The sequence below is a fragment of the Momordica charantia genome (genome assembly GCF_013281855.1).
Source record: "Momordica charantia cultivar OHB3-1 chromosome 6 unlocalized genomic scaffold, Mcharantia_2.0 BLBB01000006.1, whole genome shotgun sequence".
Classification (NCBI taxonomy): domain Eukaryota; kingdom Viridiplantae; phylum Streptophyta; class Magnoliopsida; order Cucurbitales; family Cucurbitaceae; genus Momordica; species Momordica charantia.
The window spans coordinates 32,121,123-32,141,307 of record NW_028275164.1 but is presented as its reverse complement, the minus strand read 5'-3'; the positions used below and the strand labels follow the sequence as shown (position 1 = coordinate 32,141,307).

Below are 20,185 nucleotides of genomic sequence, written 5' to 3'. Positions count from 1 at the left end.
ATTGAGTGAAATTGATAAATACTACGAGATGTATATGGTTACAGTTAATTACAATATGGTTTTGTAAAATTTTAGGAGAAATTGGTAAGTAATTACATAATTTTCATTGAGTACATGTGAATCCTGAGACAATAGAGAGAAAATAGTTGGATTGAATTTAGTAAAAGCGGAGAAGTTTGACCCGACAGTTAAAAGTCACTGACTAATTGGCCGGCGGGCGGCGGCTACTGAATCAATGGCCGATGTCGTTGACCAGGTCTTCAACCTTTCCACCTCACCGACAATGGTGGGCCGTTCTTTTTTTTTTTTTTTTATTATTGCTTGAATTAACAAATAAATATTTTACTTTTTTTTAAATAAATTTATCATTTTTGTTATTGATCTATGTATATTTTGATGATATTTATTGATAGTTTTTTAATACTTCATCAATTATTTCGGGATACACACCTCTTATGTCAGTGTTGAATTTATAGAATATAGAAATGTCGACGTCTCAATAAAAATTTAATATATTCTCGAATATTCAATAACGATGATAATATGTATTTATTTATTGAATTTTGTTCGGATTGACTCACAATTTAATTTTAGTACTCTGATATTACTTTTATTTATTATAAAAATGTTAGCGTTATTAAATAATGACATGAGATCAAATTATTTATAAAGAAAAAAGCCATAGAGTAAATAAAATAAATAAATACTAGGAGAGCAACAAATATTTTTCCCGCACATTACCCTTTCCTCAATCTCTCTTACTTTCTTTTCCAAATTCATCTCATATTCTTGTTTAATTTATATATATATATATATATATATATTTGTTTCTTCTTAAGATTCTTTTTAACTTTTAAATAAAGTAAGTATATATATATATATATATATATATATATATATATATATATATATAACTCTTCTTAATTAGTAAAATAAGATTAATAAATTCTAATAAATTAATTAGGCCATTTTTTTTTTTACTGATAGTTGGTATCTATTTATTTCTTAAAGTCAATGGAGAAATGAATAAATAAATTCTTATAGAAAAAATACATGTATATTAACACACAAATATTTATTTTTAAGACACTAACTTCTCTAATATCCTATTCATTTAATATATATAAATAAGACTTCCAATCTCCCAATATGTCCTAAACTATTAAAGAGAACACATGTCTAATAGTTTGTAATATCCTTTTAATAAAAGTGGAGACATTTTTCAAATGCTATGAACATTTAGTAACAAGGATTATACTTTTCAAAGATTTCACGAAATTTCATAAAAGCTGACCGCAATTTTATGGAAGTTTGTAACGCCTTTTGGATAAATATAATATAATAAAAGATTTATATTTTTACTCAAATATAGAAATTAAGCAATAAAGTATGCTATTTTTTTATATATATATATAAAAGAGTAAACAATAAAACAAACTACGGAAGTTGACAACGAACTGGAAATCCAGGAAGAGAAATACCTTATCCAGTTAAAGTGTGTTTAATTGGTGATCTGAAAATAATAATTTAAAATCAAGTTATTGAATGAAAAAGTACAATTTTATATTTTATTTTCAGCATTTTCGGATATATATTTGATAGTAAATTTAGAAATTGAATCTCAATTTTAAAAGTGGATCAATATGTGATTAGTAATACATTTGTAAACTAGTGTGATAATTACCAATTAAATATTTAGTTCAATGTAAGATAAAGAAATATAGAAGAATTTTCATACTATAATACTAAAAACTTCACTCTTTGGTAAAGTTGATTCTTCAACATTCTTATATAGACACTAAGGATTTTGTTAAGAGAGTAAATTTTGCATTCGAGGAGTCGGAGCTCTCGACAAAACTTCCTAGAATGCATAAGATTTCTTTGTCTGAAAAAAAAATATTTTTTTTTTAGTATGATGGGAGTATAGACGACAATTTCCTATACTACTCTCATTTTATTATAAATCATCTCAACCACGTTTGAGGGTACATAATTGCAGGAGCATTGGTTTAATTTTCAAAAAATTTCTAGTACTCCCACGCTATCTATTTTCCTTTGTTCATACTATTTTATTATTTTCAAAATATTAGTTTATGATGGCTTGAACTCGATTTTCATCGATTTGGTTCTTGTGGTTTAAAAGGTTGCATTGTAGACCTTATAACAGAGATGTCGAAATTTTTTTAACATGCTCTATGTAAGGATAGAAATGCGCCCTTTGAATCTGAATTTTTAGATTTGAATGTTAAAACATGAAAGGGTGTGCTTAAACCCAAGGTTTTTGTGGCTACATGGTATGGTTTGATCAATATGAGAAATAAGGGTTGTAAATTCTATTTTGATAGGTTTTAATCAAAGTTTATTGTCAACTTTATCGGTTTCCATGAATTCATTTAAGGTTTGTATTGGGTTTGTAAGGACTGCAAAAAAAAATTATGAGTATATATTTGAATGATAACATCTCCATTAGTATGAGGTCATTTGGGTAATTTCAAAAGCAAAATTTTAAGAGGTCTAGGATTCGAATTGACTCCGATGATACTTTAGTTTGACACTAATTTTGACTATATACATATAAAATTTTAAGAAAATGAAGTCTTCTTAAAAGTAAAAATTACTTTGGAGACCAATTAGGAAGAAGCCTTGAATTTATATTTTGTAAGTGAAGAAAACCCAATGTTGTTTTTTAACCTATATATATTGTGTTACTCAGAAAGTACAATTGAATTATAGAAATTAGGTGGACAGTTTTTAGCCAATATGGTTGGCTGCCAACTCTTCTTCTTCAGTTCTGTCTTTCACATTTTACCCGAAGAAAAAAAAAACAAAATAAATAAAAAATAAAAATCTTGTGTGGGACCATGGGAAGCCTGCCACGTGTGTTGACTGTCTTGTATTAGCGACCGGACACGGCATTTTTCTGTCGGGTAGAGAAGTACAAACGAAGATTTGGCAATGGCAGATATATCCATTGAATCCAGTACAGTGTCACTTTGTTTGGACCATGTGTGTGTGGTGGTGAAGGCTGAGAAAGAGTAAAAATATGTGACCGTTTTTCCCCATGGGTCAATGGTCAAACCCCGATTAAGTTTAACTGGGCGATGATAATTATTTTCATTAGTTTGAAGTCTTGTTGGTGAAACTAGAAACAAAGCTGTAAGGGTGTTTCTCAAAATATTAATATTAATATGGTTCTATCTCAAAACTAAATTTTATAAGAGGAGTAGTCCATGTCTATTATAAACTTACATAAGGTCATTTTTTTTTTTTTATCAATGTGAGATTTTTAACACAAAGCAGACAAGACTAGATACTCGGAGTACATGAGGTACACTTGTCCTTAACATCGTGCAACGTAAGGAAGAAGTGGATATATAACTAAGATTTAGATAGTTAAAAGTTCAAAGATTTACTAGAGGTATTGAGTGTCATGTCGTTTAGACACCTGATGTGTTAATAGTGCAAGAGAGCATATGATGTGGTATCGAGGACAATTAATCAATCTTGACATTAAGGTCTGGATGGAAGAGTGGTTGACTACGCATGCACAAATGGAACGGTAAGGACGAGATAATAAATTACAAGTTTAGTATCCTTGAACTTTTAGGATCGTGTCTAATAAGTTCTCCAAGTTTAAAAAGTCTCAAATTTCTAAACTTTCAATTTCGTGTCTAATAGATCCTAAAGTTTAAAAGTATACAAAATAAGTCACTTGACTTTCAATTTTATGTCTAATAGATATTTGAACTTTTTTAATTTTTGTGTTAATAGACCTCTGATTTATATAACATTAATTTTAAATTCTTAAATTTGTATTGAACATTTTATCTAACAATAGGATTCAACCTTTCAATTTTGTGTTTAATAAGTCTCTAAATTAAAAAAAGAAAATTCTAATAATTCTTCAATAGGACAGAATGATATTCGAAGAGCTGGCCAAAGTTTAATTTACCTCCCATCATTAAAATCATATTTTAAAAGTTGGGTCCCAAATTAGTTGAGAAAGATTTGTCGAATGTAGACAACCCTATGAATTAATATATCATTGACTTATCTATCACAATTTGTCACCTATTAGTCAAAGTCATTGGACAGACCAATTAATATATGAATGAGATGTGCATGTAGAAAGAATTTTCGTTGATTAATGTAATTATTTGTTGACATTTTCATCCATGTGGGTATTGGGACTTCATCATTTGATATTTGTTTGTATATATGATGGGAAAATGCTATATATCACCCAATTTAGTTCATCCATGCATTCTTAAAATTATCTTGAATCATCTTATTATTATATGATATTATTTTATTTTGGTTAAATTGATATTTTTAGGACGTATCAAAATCCTTTCTTTTAATATTTATAAATTTGATATAGAAATGATGAGAGAGGAGACCAATATAGACTAAGCATACATTTACAAAACAAAAAAACAAGTTGATATCTTTATTTTACTTCAAGCATGTGTATTAAAATATTGATATGGATACGTATTAGAGCCATATAATAGGGCTACGTATAAGTGTCGGATGAGATATTAAGAGGTAGATTGATAGCAATAAGAAAACAGTGTTTTTTTTTTAATTTAGAAACTAAAATAAATATTCTAATAATTTAGAGACTAAAATAATTATTTTTAATAAAATTTCAAGACTCAAATTGTTATTTTAATTATTTTTTTAAAAAATAGTTTTGAAATTAAATTTAAATTAAAAAATTGGTTAAAATACCATTTTGGTCTCTATATTTTCAAATTTATTTCATTTTGATTATTCTTGTTCATTTCAGTCAAATAATTTCTAAAATGTTTGTTTTGGTACCTATATTTTTAAAATGTGATCCTATTAAATCATTAATTTTATTTTTAATCTCATGTTTTCTATCACAATTTCTACCCCATAAATATATTTATTAAAATGTAATAATGACTTTAGATTAGATGATTTCTCTCGTGTGTTGAAAGTTTAAAAATGGATTAAAATAATGAGATTAAAATTAATATTTTAAAAAGTAAAGAAATTAAAATTAACTAAATTATTATTTTAACTCAAAGGTGATGTGGGACCCGTGAGAAGTAGATTGTGTAAGAGCTGTAGAATCAGGCGGAAAGTCTATGAAGCCTTTGTATGAATTGAAATAGAAAATAATAATAATTTATTATTATTATGCGATTTTCGGAAAAATCTGATCTTCCCACTCCCACACGCTGCTGTGTCTTTCAACAAGATTGTCTTCTATAATCCATTTGATTCTTTCATTTCAAACAAATATTTATATATCTCATGCGCTTTAAATATATTGCACATTTTTTAGCCGTTTAAGTTTTTAAGTATGTTTTATCTTTAATCTCTATCATTATCATCCTCATCCAGTGCTGAAAAGGTAACATAATACAATACTATTTGGGCCGCTTAATAGTTAATTGCACTCATAATAGTTATGGTAAAATAATAGTTTTACTCCGAAGTCCCAACTCACGTTAAAAACGATATTCACCGTGCAAGTTTAACTTAGGTAAAACAAAAGCTTGGGTGTCGAAAATCAAAATCAAAATCAAAAGGACGGCACGTGCGAGATAATGTACTCACCGACGCGCCCCAAATAGACTTGACTTGTCCCGTTCCCACTCCCACTTTCCACACTTTTTTTCTTTTTTTAATTCTTTTGCAACATTTATATATAATCCCAACTTCTCCTATTTTTTTCACCTCCCCATTTTCTCTCCTGCGAACCCCATGGCCGGAATCGGAACCGCCCAAAACCACAGCTCCGACCACTCACTCTTTCGCACCTGAAAAAACAAAAACAAACCCCCCTATGGGTAGAGCCTTCAAGTGGTTCCGCGGCCTTCTGGGTCTCAAAAAACCCGACCCGACACCCGAGCCCCCCCGGCCCAGGCCCAAATGGCGCTTCGCCAAGTCCTACAGAGACAAGCACAAACAAAGCCTCCCCCAGGACGACCACGCCGTCGCCGTCGCTGCCGCCACGGCTGCCGTCGCCGAAGCCGCCGTCGCGGCCGCCCAGGCTGCAGTCGCCGTCGTCAAGCTCACCAGCAGCGGCCGGAGCGTGGCGGCCTACTTCCACGACGGCCACTGCGACTGGGCGGCGATCAAGATACAGGCTGCATTCCGAGGATTTCTGGTTAGTTTTTTATTTTTTATTTTTGTCAATAAATCTCCATTTCGTTTAGAATCTCAACTAATTAAAATCTTGTTGACATTGGGATTACCAAAAAGAATTTTTCTCTTTTATTTTTTATCCTTCTTTTTTTGAAAAAGCAAAATCTTAGCTGTTGGGTGTCAACGCTCATCCATTCACAAGTCACATCTCCAATCAAATCAAGGAAAAATATATAATTAAATATTTGTTTAAGTTCTAAATATTTTAATATTATCTTTAACATTGTTAACAATGTTGAAAATCCAGCTTCCATTTAGTTGTAGCTCCTAAACGTACATTTTTTTCTTCTACTTTCAAGTTTATTTGGATCGAATATTAAAGACTTTTGCTGGGCATAAAAAGTTTGCATTAAATTTTGAAAACAGAGAAAAAAAATATGGTCCTTACCTAAAAGTATAAATACCCTAATAAACTACCAGAATAAGACATATATTTTGATGGATAACTATTTTGTTTTTAATTTTTAAATTATTTTTGTTTATGTAAAATATGACAAAAAAAATTGCAAGAAAATAAAAAACAAAACTAAATCATTATTAGGAGAGATCTTTTTCAAAGTGAAAGAACAAAAATAAACAAACAAAACATTGAATACATCAATTAAAAAAACCATTAATAAAAGATTGGGCTTTATTTTAATAAATTCTAAAATGAAAGAAAGTTTTGGAGTTTGGACTTTTGGTTTGGAAAGGGAAGGATTTGTTTGTTGTATTGGAACATGAAAGTTTCTAGGGACGACGTCGTTTTAATCTGTGGAGGGAGATTAAAAATGAAAACGGTGTCGTGTTATTTGATCTGAAAAACCGTGTGGGACCCGCTCTGGAGCTCTGCCACCTGTCCCTTCAAAATCCCTTCCAATGGTGTAAGGTGGAAGGGAGCTTTCACCATAATAATGCTCCGGATTCTCTCCTTCGTACTTGTGGAGTATCCTGATTTTATTTACTTATTTTTAGAAACCCATAAAACAAAATTATAAAAAGGAAAAAGAAAAAAAAAAGTCGAGATTGCAGATGATGATGTACTGTGTGTTGCTATTTTGGTACTCTGTGCTCTCCCTATTTACTCTCTGAAATTTTTACTTTTAAAATCCACGGTGAAACTTCCCTTTCTCTTTTCTTTTGTCATATAGGAATAAAAAAGTGGCTACTTTTTTCCTTGATTTGGAACTCAGAGAGGGACCTCTCTCTTCCTCCCTTTCCAACTCCATTGGAGGAAAGCTTGGTCCATTCAACAATGAACTGTTTAGTACAACAATTATTTGGAAAAAGGGAAAAACAAAAATAAAAAAGTTATTTAATTTCTTACTTTTTGTGGCTTCCTCGTCAAAATCATAATGTGAACAAAGAGAATAGATATTGGACATGGTTTCGAAAGTGGATAACATTAAAATTAAATTAGAATTTCAGGGACCCAATTGAAATATTATAATAGTTGATTGGTCCCAAGGGGTTGTTCTGGTGGCGTATGAGATGCTCTCTAGTGGGGTTTGGAAGGAAATGGAATTAGGCTCTGTTTGGCTACAGTTTAGCGTCATCCTTATTTGGATTTATTGGAATATATAATATAACAATGTTGGAAACAAGGTTAGTTTTGGCATATATGGGACATTATTGACATGTTTGGGGGTTGGTTCGGAGAATTTAATGCTGTACTGTAACTGAACCCAAAGAAACCTTTAGCTGTACGAAGGCATGGCTTCCTGTAATGTACTTTGTCTTCTTCATGTCTTGCCAGGCTTTTATTTTTCACCTGAGTGAGTAAAAATGGCTGACTCTTCTTCATTATCGTCTTTCTTTCAACTTTTCAACTTTTTCATTGCTTGTTCTGGATAATCTGTAGGCGAGGAAGGCGCTGAGAGCGTTGAGAGGGTTGGTGAGACTTCAGGCTTTGGTTCGGGGCCATATCGAGAGGAAGCGAACGGCTGAATGGATACAGCGAATGCAGGCGTTGTTAAGGGCACAGGCACGCGCACGAGCAGGGCGGAGTCAATCTTCTGAGGTTTTGCATTCAGAGATTAAGTCTTCTAGCTTCTCTCCTCTGGTAAGTTCTGTTTATTACAAATTTAGTTTCTAAACTTTAAACCGTGTCTGATAAGTCAGTATCTAATAAGTCATTGAAAACAGGATCCAGCTACCCCAGAGAAATTTGAACACAGCCCACATACTAAGAGCAGCAGGTTTAAACAGATGCAGAGGAGTGGGTCGAGATTCACAACTATTGATGTTGAGAAGATTGATAGAATCCTTGAAATTGAGAATGAGAAAACTCACTTCAGATTGAAACCCAAGAATCTGTTTAGTTCCATCAAACTTGCTCTATCTTCTGAGCTGCCTTCAAAAGAGCCTGCAACTGCAGCTTATCATTCTGTTGTGCTCACTCCATTTTGCTATGAAACCCAATGTTTTAGTCCATTGAAATTCTCTCATGAAGTTGAGGAGAGCTCCTTCTTCTCTGTCTCATCGAAGGGTGCTAGTACAATAAAGAAAAGCCCCTTCACTCCGACCAAGAGTGACAGTTCGAGGAGCTATTTCAGCGGTGACTTGGAACACCCAAGCTACATGGCCTGTACTGAATCTTCAAGAGCCAAAATTAGATCTCACAGTGCCCCTAGACAGCGGCCTCAGTACGAAAGATCGAGTTCGGCAAAGCGGGGCTCTGTGTATGGCTTTGGGGAATCAAGATTGACTGCACAACAGGTATCAACATTGCAGTCGAATTTTGTTGGGAAAGCCTACCCCGGTTCTGGTCGCCTGGACAAACTCGGGATGCCTGTGGGTTACCAATACTGATGCTTTCTAATTTCTCATTCCTACCCCCTCTACTTTACAAGAGTGGTAGCCTTATCTTGCTAACTTATATTAGTCGTCCTAATAATTAATATGCAAGGATCGGATTCAAACTTTGACACCCGAGGAACAGACAAGTTTTCAGTCTTAGAGGCTAGAACTAGAAAGACATATCATTGTTCTTAGAATTGAAGTTTTTCATGTCAGTAGGTTTCTTTATCCATGGTAATGTATGTTCTGTTGTTCTGTTTCTATCATGGTTTTTTCTCACCGACCCCAAAAACTAACACGACTATCTCTCAAGTTCACCAAAAAAGTTTCAGAAGTGACATAATACCAAAGGACTAAAGACAACGGGAGTAAGAACCAACAAATAATCAATCTTATTAAACCGAAGCAGATTGTCTATCTCTACAGTAAACAAGATGAAAGAGGGAAGGGGGGAAAAATATATCATAACTCATAAGCCTTGGAAACTATTTCATATACATGAGCAAAAAGGAAACTAAAACCTGCGGAGAGACCAAAAACTGAAGTATAGAAGTGTAACTATGTACACACAAACCAAAAGTGGCTAATTCCCACAGTCCCATTTTGAGGTTGGCACACAACTTAGGTAATGGCACCAGCTGCAGTGATCGTTACCATTCTCACCTCTGAACAGCATCACCAGCCCCACAGTAAAGCTGCAACGAATCAACAACATAAATTAGCTTACTCAATTCAAATATGTCGTTAACGAGGACCAGTTGGATACTATCAGATGCTATTTAGTTGAAAGAAACGTGTACTACTACTATATGGAAAAAGCTAAAGGGTTTGAGGTTTACCCAGCAACTAGTAGAATTGCAGCAGCCAACCAGAGAATGTATTGGTAAGTTTTGTACTTAGATACGCGGCGAGCACTGGGTGGGAGATGGTGGCGTTCTGTCCATTTAAACTGGGGTCGGATAAGAAACACAAACCCGAGAAGGAATCCTGCTAAGAATCCTCCGATGTGGGCGAAGTTGTCTACGTGAGGTAGAATTCCGACTGCCAAGTTAATTGCTACGATAACGATGAGGGTGAAGAATGCAGCAGCCTACAAAAACATGAATTAGATTATTAGATTTGGAAATTCGTCACAGTAAAGCTTCACAGAGACAACTATCACAAATGCAAAAACCCGAAGTTGAAGTCAATGACTGGCAGCAAACCTTATTTGTGTAAATCGTCCAGTTCGTCAAAAGCTCGGATAGCATAGCTCCAAGAAGTCCAAAGAGGGCACCAGAAGCTCCAACAGAAATATTGTTTCGGATGAACAGGGAAGACATCGTACTCCCACCAACTCCAGCCACAAGATATATTATTCCAATTCGCACTGAAAAAAATTAAAAGATGCTCAGACAGGGAAGGAAAGTATGAAGGGAGAAAATAAAATGTGAGTAGTTAAAATTTCTGCCATGGGAAGAGAAATTTCGTCCCATATTTCCCCAAACCTTTTGTTCGCAAACAGTTTGAAGCTAACACTCTTGCTGTACTGTTGGAATTTAAAGTGGAGGTCTTTTTAAGTTCACGTGCATATGTAAATGGATGTGTGCATATGTTTATTTGATAAAAAAAGCTCATCATGGGTAATTCAAAAACTACACACCATTACTTAGCAAGCAGAAAATGTTTTTTTTTTTTTAACAAAAAGCTCGCATGGGGTAATTGTAAAATTCAACACCACCTTCCTAAAGGGAAAACAAAAGAAGAAATATTGATTACATTCGACTACTCTTTTCACTAAGACGTACGGAACATGGTGCAACATCTAACATGATTTGGAGTTCAAATGTTGAAAACTTTACAAATTGAAGCTCGCAAGAAGGGAAAAAAAAGGAGACATACCAAATCCAAACTGCTGCTCAAGGCGGATCCCAATCAGAACCAAACTCAACATATTTGCAAGAAGATGAATGATTCCAGCGTGCAGCCAGATACATGAGAGAAGTCGCCATCCTTGATGCTGATGAACAACCCTGTCCCACTTCAGAGCTCCCAATTTCTCCAACCTGCAGAGGAATAAGGTTGTTTAAGCCAATGGGTTCAATCAAACCCAAATAGGATCCAATCCACAGAATTCCTTAGGAGCAAACCGAATTCAGAAGTATGCAGAGAATCAAACTCATGGGAATTAAAACTCCATGAAAAGGAAGAGAGCAGAAAGAAGACATACGTAGAAGAAGAGGGTCCGAAGAGGGGATTCTCGTTGAGAGGCTGAAACGAAAATCTGCCGAGGAAATTGGCGACACACTTATCTCGAGAACCCCGATTGTTGTTGGTAGGGCAATTATTGACGTACATGACCACAATAAACATAGCGACATTGGCGACGACGAACATAGGAATCAGCCATGGCGTCCATTGCTTCTCAGAAGTCTCTATGTAGTAAGGAGAAGCTGAATAGTTCCGATTTGGGTTAGTGTTGGCTTGATTCTTAGCCGCTCCTCGCTCCAGATCTTGATTAGACATGGCCGAAAACTGTGTGTTTCTGTGAGTGGGTAACGGAATTGAATTGAAGGGGTTTTTGAAGGAATTTTTGGATGAATTGTTGGGCTTTGTGAGTGGGTTTCTGGTTGTGGTTGGTTCTTCTTCTCTTATACGGAGCAATCGGTGGTGGGGTTACTAAAATGGAATGGCCTGGCCGCGCTTTGGGACATGGAGAGAAATTTACAGGCTACCCCTTGGCCTTGGGGGATGACACACGGAACAATCGCAGAAACAGCGGAACTCAATTTATTCTGCAAATTTGTGTTCATTTTCTTTTTTCTTTTTTCTTTTGCAAATTGCAATTAGACGTTTCCACTTTTCAAGACGTCATTTTAGAAGCACAATTATCCTTCCACGTTCATTTTTTCATTTCCTTTTTTCCTTTCGTATAAAATATTTAATTAAATTACCCAATTATTTCCTTTAAGTGAAGTCCAAATAACTTAATTACTAAATTAAATTTTGATCGACAAAATCACATAATTAAGTTGAGGTGTGTAGTTAGTGCTGAAAAAAAAGAGATGAGGCATGTGTGTGAGGATTAGTATTATCTATGAGCTTTATTTAGTTGTTAGTGGACAGAAGAATATTAGGTGATAGAATAATTAACTTTTAAACTTGAGAAATTAAAAGAAATATTTTGAAAAAATCAACGCAGTCTAACTCAATTGATTAATATATATATATATATATATATATATATATATATATATATATATATATATATATATATATATATATACTCTTTTAATGTTAGGGGACTAAAATAATTATGTGGACAAAAATGGAAGAAATTGGGAAGTCATGAAGCAAAGTTGAAATTTAAATCAAACAGTAAGATTGATAGGCATGAAAAGATGGAAATGGAATTTTAAAATGTGGGGGCTAACGCGAATATTAAGAACTAATCCATAAAAATAAGGGATTCTATATGCACACGCTTTTTTAGAAAATAAAAAGTAAATAAAAGAATCAAATAATAGTGGTTATTCAATTACGGTCGTAGCTATTTTGTTTTTTATTTCCTATTTTTTTAAAGTTAAACTTTTTTTTATTAAACTTATAAATATTATTTCTATGTTTTTTTGGTTTGTTATCTCTTTTTAAAAATCATTTTCAAAATCTAACTCAAGTTTTAGAAATTAAAAAAAAAAGGTTAATTTGACTAAAAACTCAATGGTACGAGAGTCAAGACCAGTGAAAGCACCTAAAAAACAAGTATAATTTTAGGGAAAACAAAAAAGGGATGATTATTAAAGTAGCTTTAATTTTTTGTTTTTAAGAAAATGGAAGACAGAAAGAAATTTGGTAGGCATCTTTCAATTAATTAGGATAATTGTTTAAAAGAATCCAAGCTCATAAATATAAGACATTTGGCAGAAAAATAAAATAATTAAAATTTTGAGAGAGAGAATAATTGGGGGGCATTTATGGTAATTTCAGAGAGAATGAGAGACAAAAAGTCAAATGAGGTTGGGAGAAGGAGAGAGTGGGGCCGCTGGTTTCAGACGCGGAAGAAACGCGTGATTTGGTTGTGCTGTGCCTAATCCAATGCCAAATGCCGTGTCCGGCTGAGGCTGACTGTGCTGAGCTGGCACTTTAATATTAAAGTTGTTTTTTTTTTCCTGGTCCGCCGTCCGCCGTCCGCCGCTTTAGCCTCCGCCGGACACTCCCTCGCTCGTTTCACCCCAGGGTGTTTTTTGGATTAAGAGGTAATTTAACGTAATATCAAAATACTTAACAAAAACCATTTTTAAGGGATTTGAATGGTTCATATGTGATTTAATAGAAAAGTTTTTAAAATAATAATAATACTTGATACTAAAATTCATTAATGACAAAAATATATAAAAAAAATCTATTTCACAATTATTTCATTTGAAATAGTGGTATATAAGCCTGTCGAAAATTGATTCGATCGACCAGACCAACGACGGTAAGTCGATTTTTAACCTCAATTAGTCAGTAGTAGATTTTGTACATACAAAACGATCAGTCGATCACAATGATACTATACGAAATTGATTAACCGATATATATAATTAAGTTCCTCAATAGCAGTCTATTTCATTCTCGTCGCTCTCCCCCTCCATAGTGTAGCTCCTCCCAACTCCCTTGTGCCGGTGAAGATGCCTTCATAGCGGCCAACCTCTAGCAACAACCCCCTTCACCCCGCGTGACGAAACCTTCCGATACTCTATCTCTTTCATAAATGTATTAAATACTTAAATATTTTTTAATCTAAAACCAACCAACCAAACTGACTTGTCAATCTGTTTGATCAGTGAAAATGAAGACAAATTGTTTTTTTTTTTTATTTATGGAAACCGACATAGTTAGTTCGGTGTCAGTTTCAACACCAAACAAACGTCGATTGACCGATGAACAAACCTAATTTGAAACATGAAATAGCCATGAAATGACATAAAGGTATATACATCTAAGTCGTCAATTACTTTTAAAATCAAGATTGCATAACGTATAATTCATGCAACAAATTTATATTTCAAAGAAAAAATGGTAGGTCATTTTCAATAAAAAAAAAAAGTGTAAACATTTCAATAATAGCAAAATTAGTATATCTATTATCTTCAATTAAAATCATTCCACCCGATTTATTATTTTTTGTTTTCATAAAAGAAAAACTTGCAGTTTGAGGTAAGTTTTCGTTCTCTTTTACTCGTGAGTTGTCGTAATAAAGTTTTCCTTTCTATTAACTCATAGGTTTGTCAAAAAATAATAATAATAAAGAAAGGAAAAAAAAAAAGAACTCATTGGTTTGAATTTAAAGCATTAATTTGACTTTAAATTACTCTCCTTTGCCTCTTAATTTCTTCTTTCGTTCCAATTTCAACCCTCTTTTTTATACAAACTGTTGGAGGCGAATCCTAGCCTGCCACGTGTCATGATTGAAAAGGTGAATTCGATGAACGCACAGACGAAACATGGAAATTGACTCCGAAGTACTCAGGTCGGAGGACAAGGTAGGACTTACAGTGCCGAGCCGAGGTGAGACGGAGTCCGTAACAATGTCCCTTCCGTACCCGACAACACGCCGCGATTTTAGGGTGTGTTAGAACCCCTGTCGGGCCCAGTTTCTATAAATAGAAACATTTGCCTTAAATTCAAGGTACGCAATCCTAAGTAGACTCGGCAGGTTAGCTTGGACTAGGACTAACTTGCTCGTCGGAGTGCTAACTTTGTTTTGCAGGTCTCAAGAAGGGTTCAGAGAAGGAGTGGGACCGCTGGCCATAGTTCGTCCTAAGCATTCCGATCTAAATCGTATCCGAGCTCGGTCAATTTCGGGCTCAAACACAAACAAAAAAGTTTTTCTTTCCGTTAAATATATTATTTCCGTTCTTGATATATATATGTCGTACTTTTAATTTAAATTTTCATAAAAGATCCAATTTTACAGGTCAGACTTTTTGTTTTTGTTTTTTTTTTTTTTGACAGTATAGTTTGGTTGTCATATTACACCAACTCAGCTGAATTTTTTTATATTGTTTTATTCAAATGATGTTATGCATACAAACTAAGGACTTCTTTTCAATAGTGTTAATTTTGAAATTCATTCTCAAAATAATACCACCTCAAACTTATTATAAAAAGTTATGCTCTAAAAAACTGTTTAAATATTATTTTTGGAATAAGTTTGGATGGTATTATTTTGAAATAAGTTTTTAAAATTATAAGGAAAAAAGGATGAAGGGCAAAAATGTTAAGAGGATGATATTCTCAATATGTAAATTTTGAAAAAACATGTGCTTTCTTGTATGGACATTCTAGAATACTTTAGCATTTGGGTATCCTACATTTCTACAAAACAAACGTGAGAATCTAGATATCCGTTTTGTAAGAATCTTGGATTCCCATTACCCATAAGATGAGCATCTAGATAGTGGCGTATTCATACTTTTATATCTGGGGCACAAATCCATATAAATGTATTGAGAAAAGATTAACCTTAATGCTAAACTTGGAAATATATATATCAATTTTTAGCCTAAACTTTCAATTTCATCAAATTGTCCATTAAACTAGGATAATTGTTGCAATATTTACCTTAAACTTTATTGTTGCAGTTTTTACTGTCTGATAGATTTTCATTTGAAATTTTGTCGACAAAACGATTCTCCTATGTGTCAAATGAATTATAAAACATGTATTAGGTATGAAATTGGATAAGATTCAAATAGAAATGATACTAGAGTTAGTTTTTCTTTTTCATTTGGTAAATTTTGACGGAGCTATTTAATAGTCTCGATTTTGTGCATTAATGAAACTTAAATTGCATTTGACTCTAATAAAATTAGTGAATTTTGTTTTGTTGAGGTTTTTGCCTTATTTTTATTTAAATCATGAATTAATTACTGAAAATTAGTAGAGGATAAAAATTGCAACACTAATCTAAGTCAATTCGAATTCTGAAGATACACTTATTGCAAATATTCAAAATATTAATAACATTGAAACTAAATTATAATAATCATTATGTATGATGTTATTGTTTTTTAGTATAAATACTAAAAATTCTTGTAAAATAAATAGAAAAATATAAATATGTATACATATATTAGTTTGTCTAAAATAAAATAGGATTGAATTACCTACATAAATATATTAAAAAAAAAGATAATAAAACTTAAAATATTAAGTAATATTTTTTAGAAAAATTAAATTTCTTATGATATGTTTAGTTCAAAGAAGAAATAGATGGAAACATTGATTAATTGATAAATGACTATATACAGTTATATTTACATGTTAAATTTAAATAAAAAAAAATTAATCAACAGTATAGGATCTTAGTTTCTTTTTAATTGAAATATAATATGCAGTATTTGTTTATTTTATTTTTCCAAATAAACTAAATTGACAGAAACATATAATATAAAATTATTATGTTAAATTGAAATTATTTAAAATATATTTTAACATATAAATGATATGTTATGGTAAAGAATATCTAATATAGAAAAGAAAGGGCACTAATATCAAATTGTCTGTATGATGGGACAGAGGGTAAACAAGTAACTTCCTCTTCAATTTTCTGTTTTTCTTTCTGGATACCATAGTCAGCGGGTCAACCAAGTCAACCCAGCCCATTTTCGAAGAAGCAATATTTGCCTTTTCCTTTTCTTACAAAGTAAGAAATCGTTAACAAATAACATTTTACATATATTTGAATTTGAAAAAAGAAAATACTCTAACTCTCTTGCTAGGGCCAAGACTACCGTTAATTATCTCATAATTAAGAGATAGAAATGTAAAAATAATATCGTTGTTTTCTTTAATCAAATGTCAATAATTTTTTTATGGTATTTAGAACAAGATTTGATTTTGACCAATAAAGAGCGAGGTATTTTCTTATATACTTTTTTAATCATCAATATAATCTCTCAATGTTGACTAAACAAAAAAAAAATTAATCTTAAAGTTTTATATCACATTCAATCGGAGGCTGTCTCTTATACGGATATAGAATGTATAATTTATTGATTAAAGGAGTAACAAATATATTAAAAAAGGTTAACAAAAAAAAATCCTATTTCGAATTTGGATACAATAGTTATGGGAAGACAAATACCTTTACCAAATTGAATAATTTCTCTCTCTTTAGTTCTGCCCTTTGCCTTTGGGTTCTTCAACCATGAACTCTATTTCAATGTGAGAGCGAGCACCAGCTAATTGACATACGTGGAGTTGGATTCTCCATTCCATATATTATATTTAAAAAAAAAAACGTCTACTTCAATTTTCTATGCTACTCATCGAAGTACCGCCGCCGGCAAGCCGATGACCGTTCGACACGGCTCCTCCGCCGCCTGAGATTCCAGCTTTACAGCGAGATTAACAATCACACGGCTCCTCGAACCATCTCTATCACGCAGCCGGTAGCTGAGATGCCTGACCGGGCCGACCGGTGGCTGCCCGACATCGGCGGCCGGGACCCGGCACCAGCCGATGAGAGCCGGGCCTAGAAACAGCCTCTCCGTGAAGAGGCGGAGGAAAACGAAGCTTCCGTCGGGGAAAATGTCAAATGGGATGCGAAAGCTGGCGTCGCCCCACGTGGGATAGTCAACGCTGGCCACGCTGGTTTTGTAGTGCACACGTGGCGCCACGGTGGAGAGGGTGATGAAGGGTCTTAAACGACGACGTCGGAGAGAGAAGGGCATTAGGCCTTCGGCGGATACGACGGTGATCTCCGCCACGTACGGCGGCGGAGACTTGTGGCTGGAGTACATGTGGGTGCGTACAGATATTGTGGGCGTAGTGAGAGATATTGAAGGGGACTTGAGAATTAGTTTATGGTTTTTTAGGCTCGAAAAGGGGATATTGCTTGAGAAATAAGTTAGAAATTATAGGAAAGGTTAAAACAAAAACAAAAAGCACAAAAAGCAGTAAAGTGATCACTTTATAACTTTCTTAATGTCACTTTCTTTTCGGTGGCAGGATTTGAACTCACAATCTCACAATCTTTTATATATATATTTCTTCGGAAATAGCCAATAACATTCTTTCTCATGATTTGGAAATTTCTGTGGAGATGTATGTTGAACCCCTCCACGAATGGATTGATGGACCGGAGAATTGCGTGAATGACGAGACCGGCTTAACCTAAAGTCGACGGCTCTCCCCTCTATGCCCTACGATAATGATTCCTTTGGCATTACGACCTTTACCACAACGAGCTGGTGTTGACCAGTTTTGCAATATGGATGGACACAAAAAAAAATGTGAAAATACAAAAGAGAAGAGTAAAGATTCCCGATCCAGAGCATGTTATTGACTCAACCACAAATCTGTTGGGGAGGGGAGGCTACGAACCCTCTCTCGTTGCTGTTCCCAGATCACCCATCCCTTCCTCTTCGCCCGGCCTTGTAAATTAATAAATTAAATAAAGAGAATTAAATTTATTAATAACACGGATTTGAGAAAGAAGCCACAAAAATCTCAACGCTTGAATAAGTCCAACAAAAAAGAAAAGTGGGTAATATTGTAGAAAAGCGGCGCGGCGTGTTTTTACGGCGCCGTGGTGGAAGAAACTCTCCCTCACCTCGAACGAACTTTCGTTGGAATTCCGCCGATCCGTCAATATCCATGTTTTATCTTTTGGCTGATTCAGGAAAATAAAATAAAGAGCTTTTCTAAATAAACAAAATGTTTAAATATTTTCCCGATCTTCGTACTATTTGAGAGAACGCATAAATTAACTCAGGCAATTCAATACCAAACACAAATCTAATTCAAATAATTTAATATATTTTAATATAACATTTAAATATAATCACAAATATTTTCAAAATTTATTTGGATGATTTTTGGGACCTCTTAAAATTTTCTATTTGTTTTAAATACAACATGGTTGGAGTAGAAATTCGAACCCACCACTTTTTATTTTTTTTGAATGTATACTCTAGCCAGTTTAATTATGTTGGAATTGATAGTTTCTTATCCATTTTAAATTTGTATTTCATGGCAATGTATAAGGTGGATTCTTTTTTCATTTAGAAAAGAGGTCGATTATTTTTTTTATTATTTTCTTTTTTTGCAAAGGGAAAATTTACTAGATTGATAATGTTTACAATCCTACGAGTCTATTAATATTCAAATCTCCAACCTATTAATCAATGAAATATATCTTAACTAGTTGAATTTTAATCTAATTATGTTGATTCGTCCAGATACACAAATAGACAAAATAAAAATAGGTAAAACAATTTTGAAATTAAGAAATATTATATAAAATAGTGCAAAATAGCAAAAACTACCTCTAAAACTATGGTGATGGTTATAATGTTACCCCCTCCAACTTACAATTTGATCCGGTAAATCCTTAAATATTGAAAAAGGCTTCAACTTGCCCTTGAACTTATTATTGTTTCAATTAGACTCTCAAACTGTAGGCTTTTTTTCCCTCATTCGATTCTACAAAATTTGAAAACTATGAAGCTCTGAAAAAATTGGTTTCAGATCAATCCTAAGCCAATACTATCGATACAAAAAAAAATTGATATAAATTTTTTTTGTATCGATAGTATAGTACGAGAATTTGATTGTAACAACACTCTAATAACTCATAGTTTGTTTGTCAATCTTATAATACTTAAGAGGGACCATTTGTTTCGTGGGAATCCAAGATTTCCATTGGACGGACGTCTTGATTCTCACATTTGTTTTGCGGGGAATGTAAGATGTCCGAGTATCCTAGGATGCCCGTACGGGAGGCATCTAACGAGTTTTGGATGCCCTTTTGAAACGTGGGTATCCAAGATTACTGAGGGTATCCGCTCTTTACATTTTTTGCCCCTCATTTTTTATATATATTTTCTTTTATCAATTTTCTTCATTTTTTCCCAATTTATTTTATTTTATTTTTAAAATTATAATTTATATAAATTAATAGACTCATTGTTTAATAAGCAATTTTATGCAATTAAGTACATTTGTACATTACATTTGCATATAAAATAAACTGCAATTAAATTATATAATATCTCGATCTATTTTTAATATTTTGAAGGAATTATATTTTTAATAATATGAGTATTGAGGACATTTTTGGAGCCTTCTATAAAATTAACACATTTCCAAGAATAAATCATGCCAAACAAATGTGACTATCCAAATATTCCTAGACATCCTTAATAAATTTTTCTACGAAACAAATATGACTATCTGAAGATATCAGGCATTT

General features: G+C 33.2%; 2 protein-coding genes across 2 annotated transcripts; one reads left to right on the top strand and one right to left on the bottom strand.

Annotated features, from left to right (window-relative positions):
* The first annotated feature begins 5,693 nt into the window (after positions 1 to 5,693).
* IQD22 (IQ-domain 22) lies at positions 5,694 to 9,222 on the top strand. The gene is made up of 3 exons (XM_022302319.2): positions 5,694 to 6,145; positions 8,024 to 8,224; positions 8,308 to 9,222. Exons 1-3 carry the CDS (start codon positions 5,822 to 5,824, stop codon positions 8,971 to 8,973), a joined length of 1,191 nt encoding a protein of 396 aa, XP_022158011.1. The 5' UTR covers positions 5,694 to 5,821; the 3' UTR covers positions 8,974 to 9,222.
* A 108-nt stretch (positions 9,223 to 9,330) lies between these two features.
* LOC111024611 (RHOMBOID-like protein 2) lies at positions 9,331 to 11,710 on the bottom strand. Its single transcript, XM_022302335.2, has 5 exons — positions 11,171 to 11,710; positions 10,843 to 11,006; positions 10,167 to 10,330; positions 9,801 to 10,051; positions 9,331 to 9,656 (listed from the first exon to the last, which is right to left on the bottom strand). Exons 1-5 carry the CDS (start codon positions 11,464 to 11,466, stop codon positions 9,545 to 9,547), a joined length of 987 nt encoding a protein of 328 aa, XP_022158027.1. The 5' UTR covers positions 11,467 to 11,710; the 3' UTR covers positions 9,331 to 9,544.
* Between the last annotated feature and the right edge of the window lie 8,475 nt (positions 11,711 to 20,185).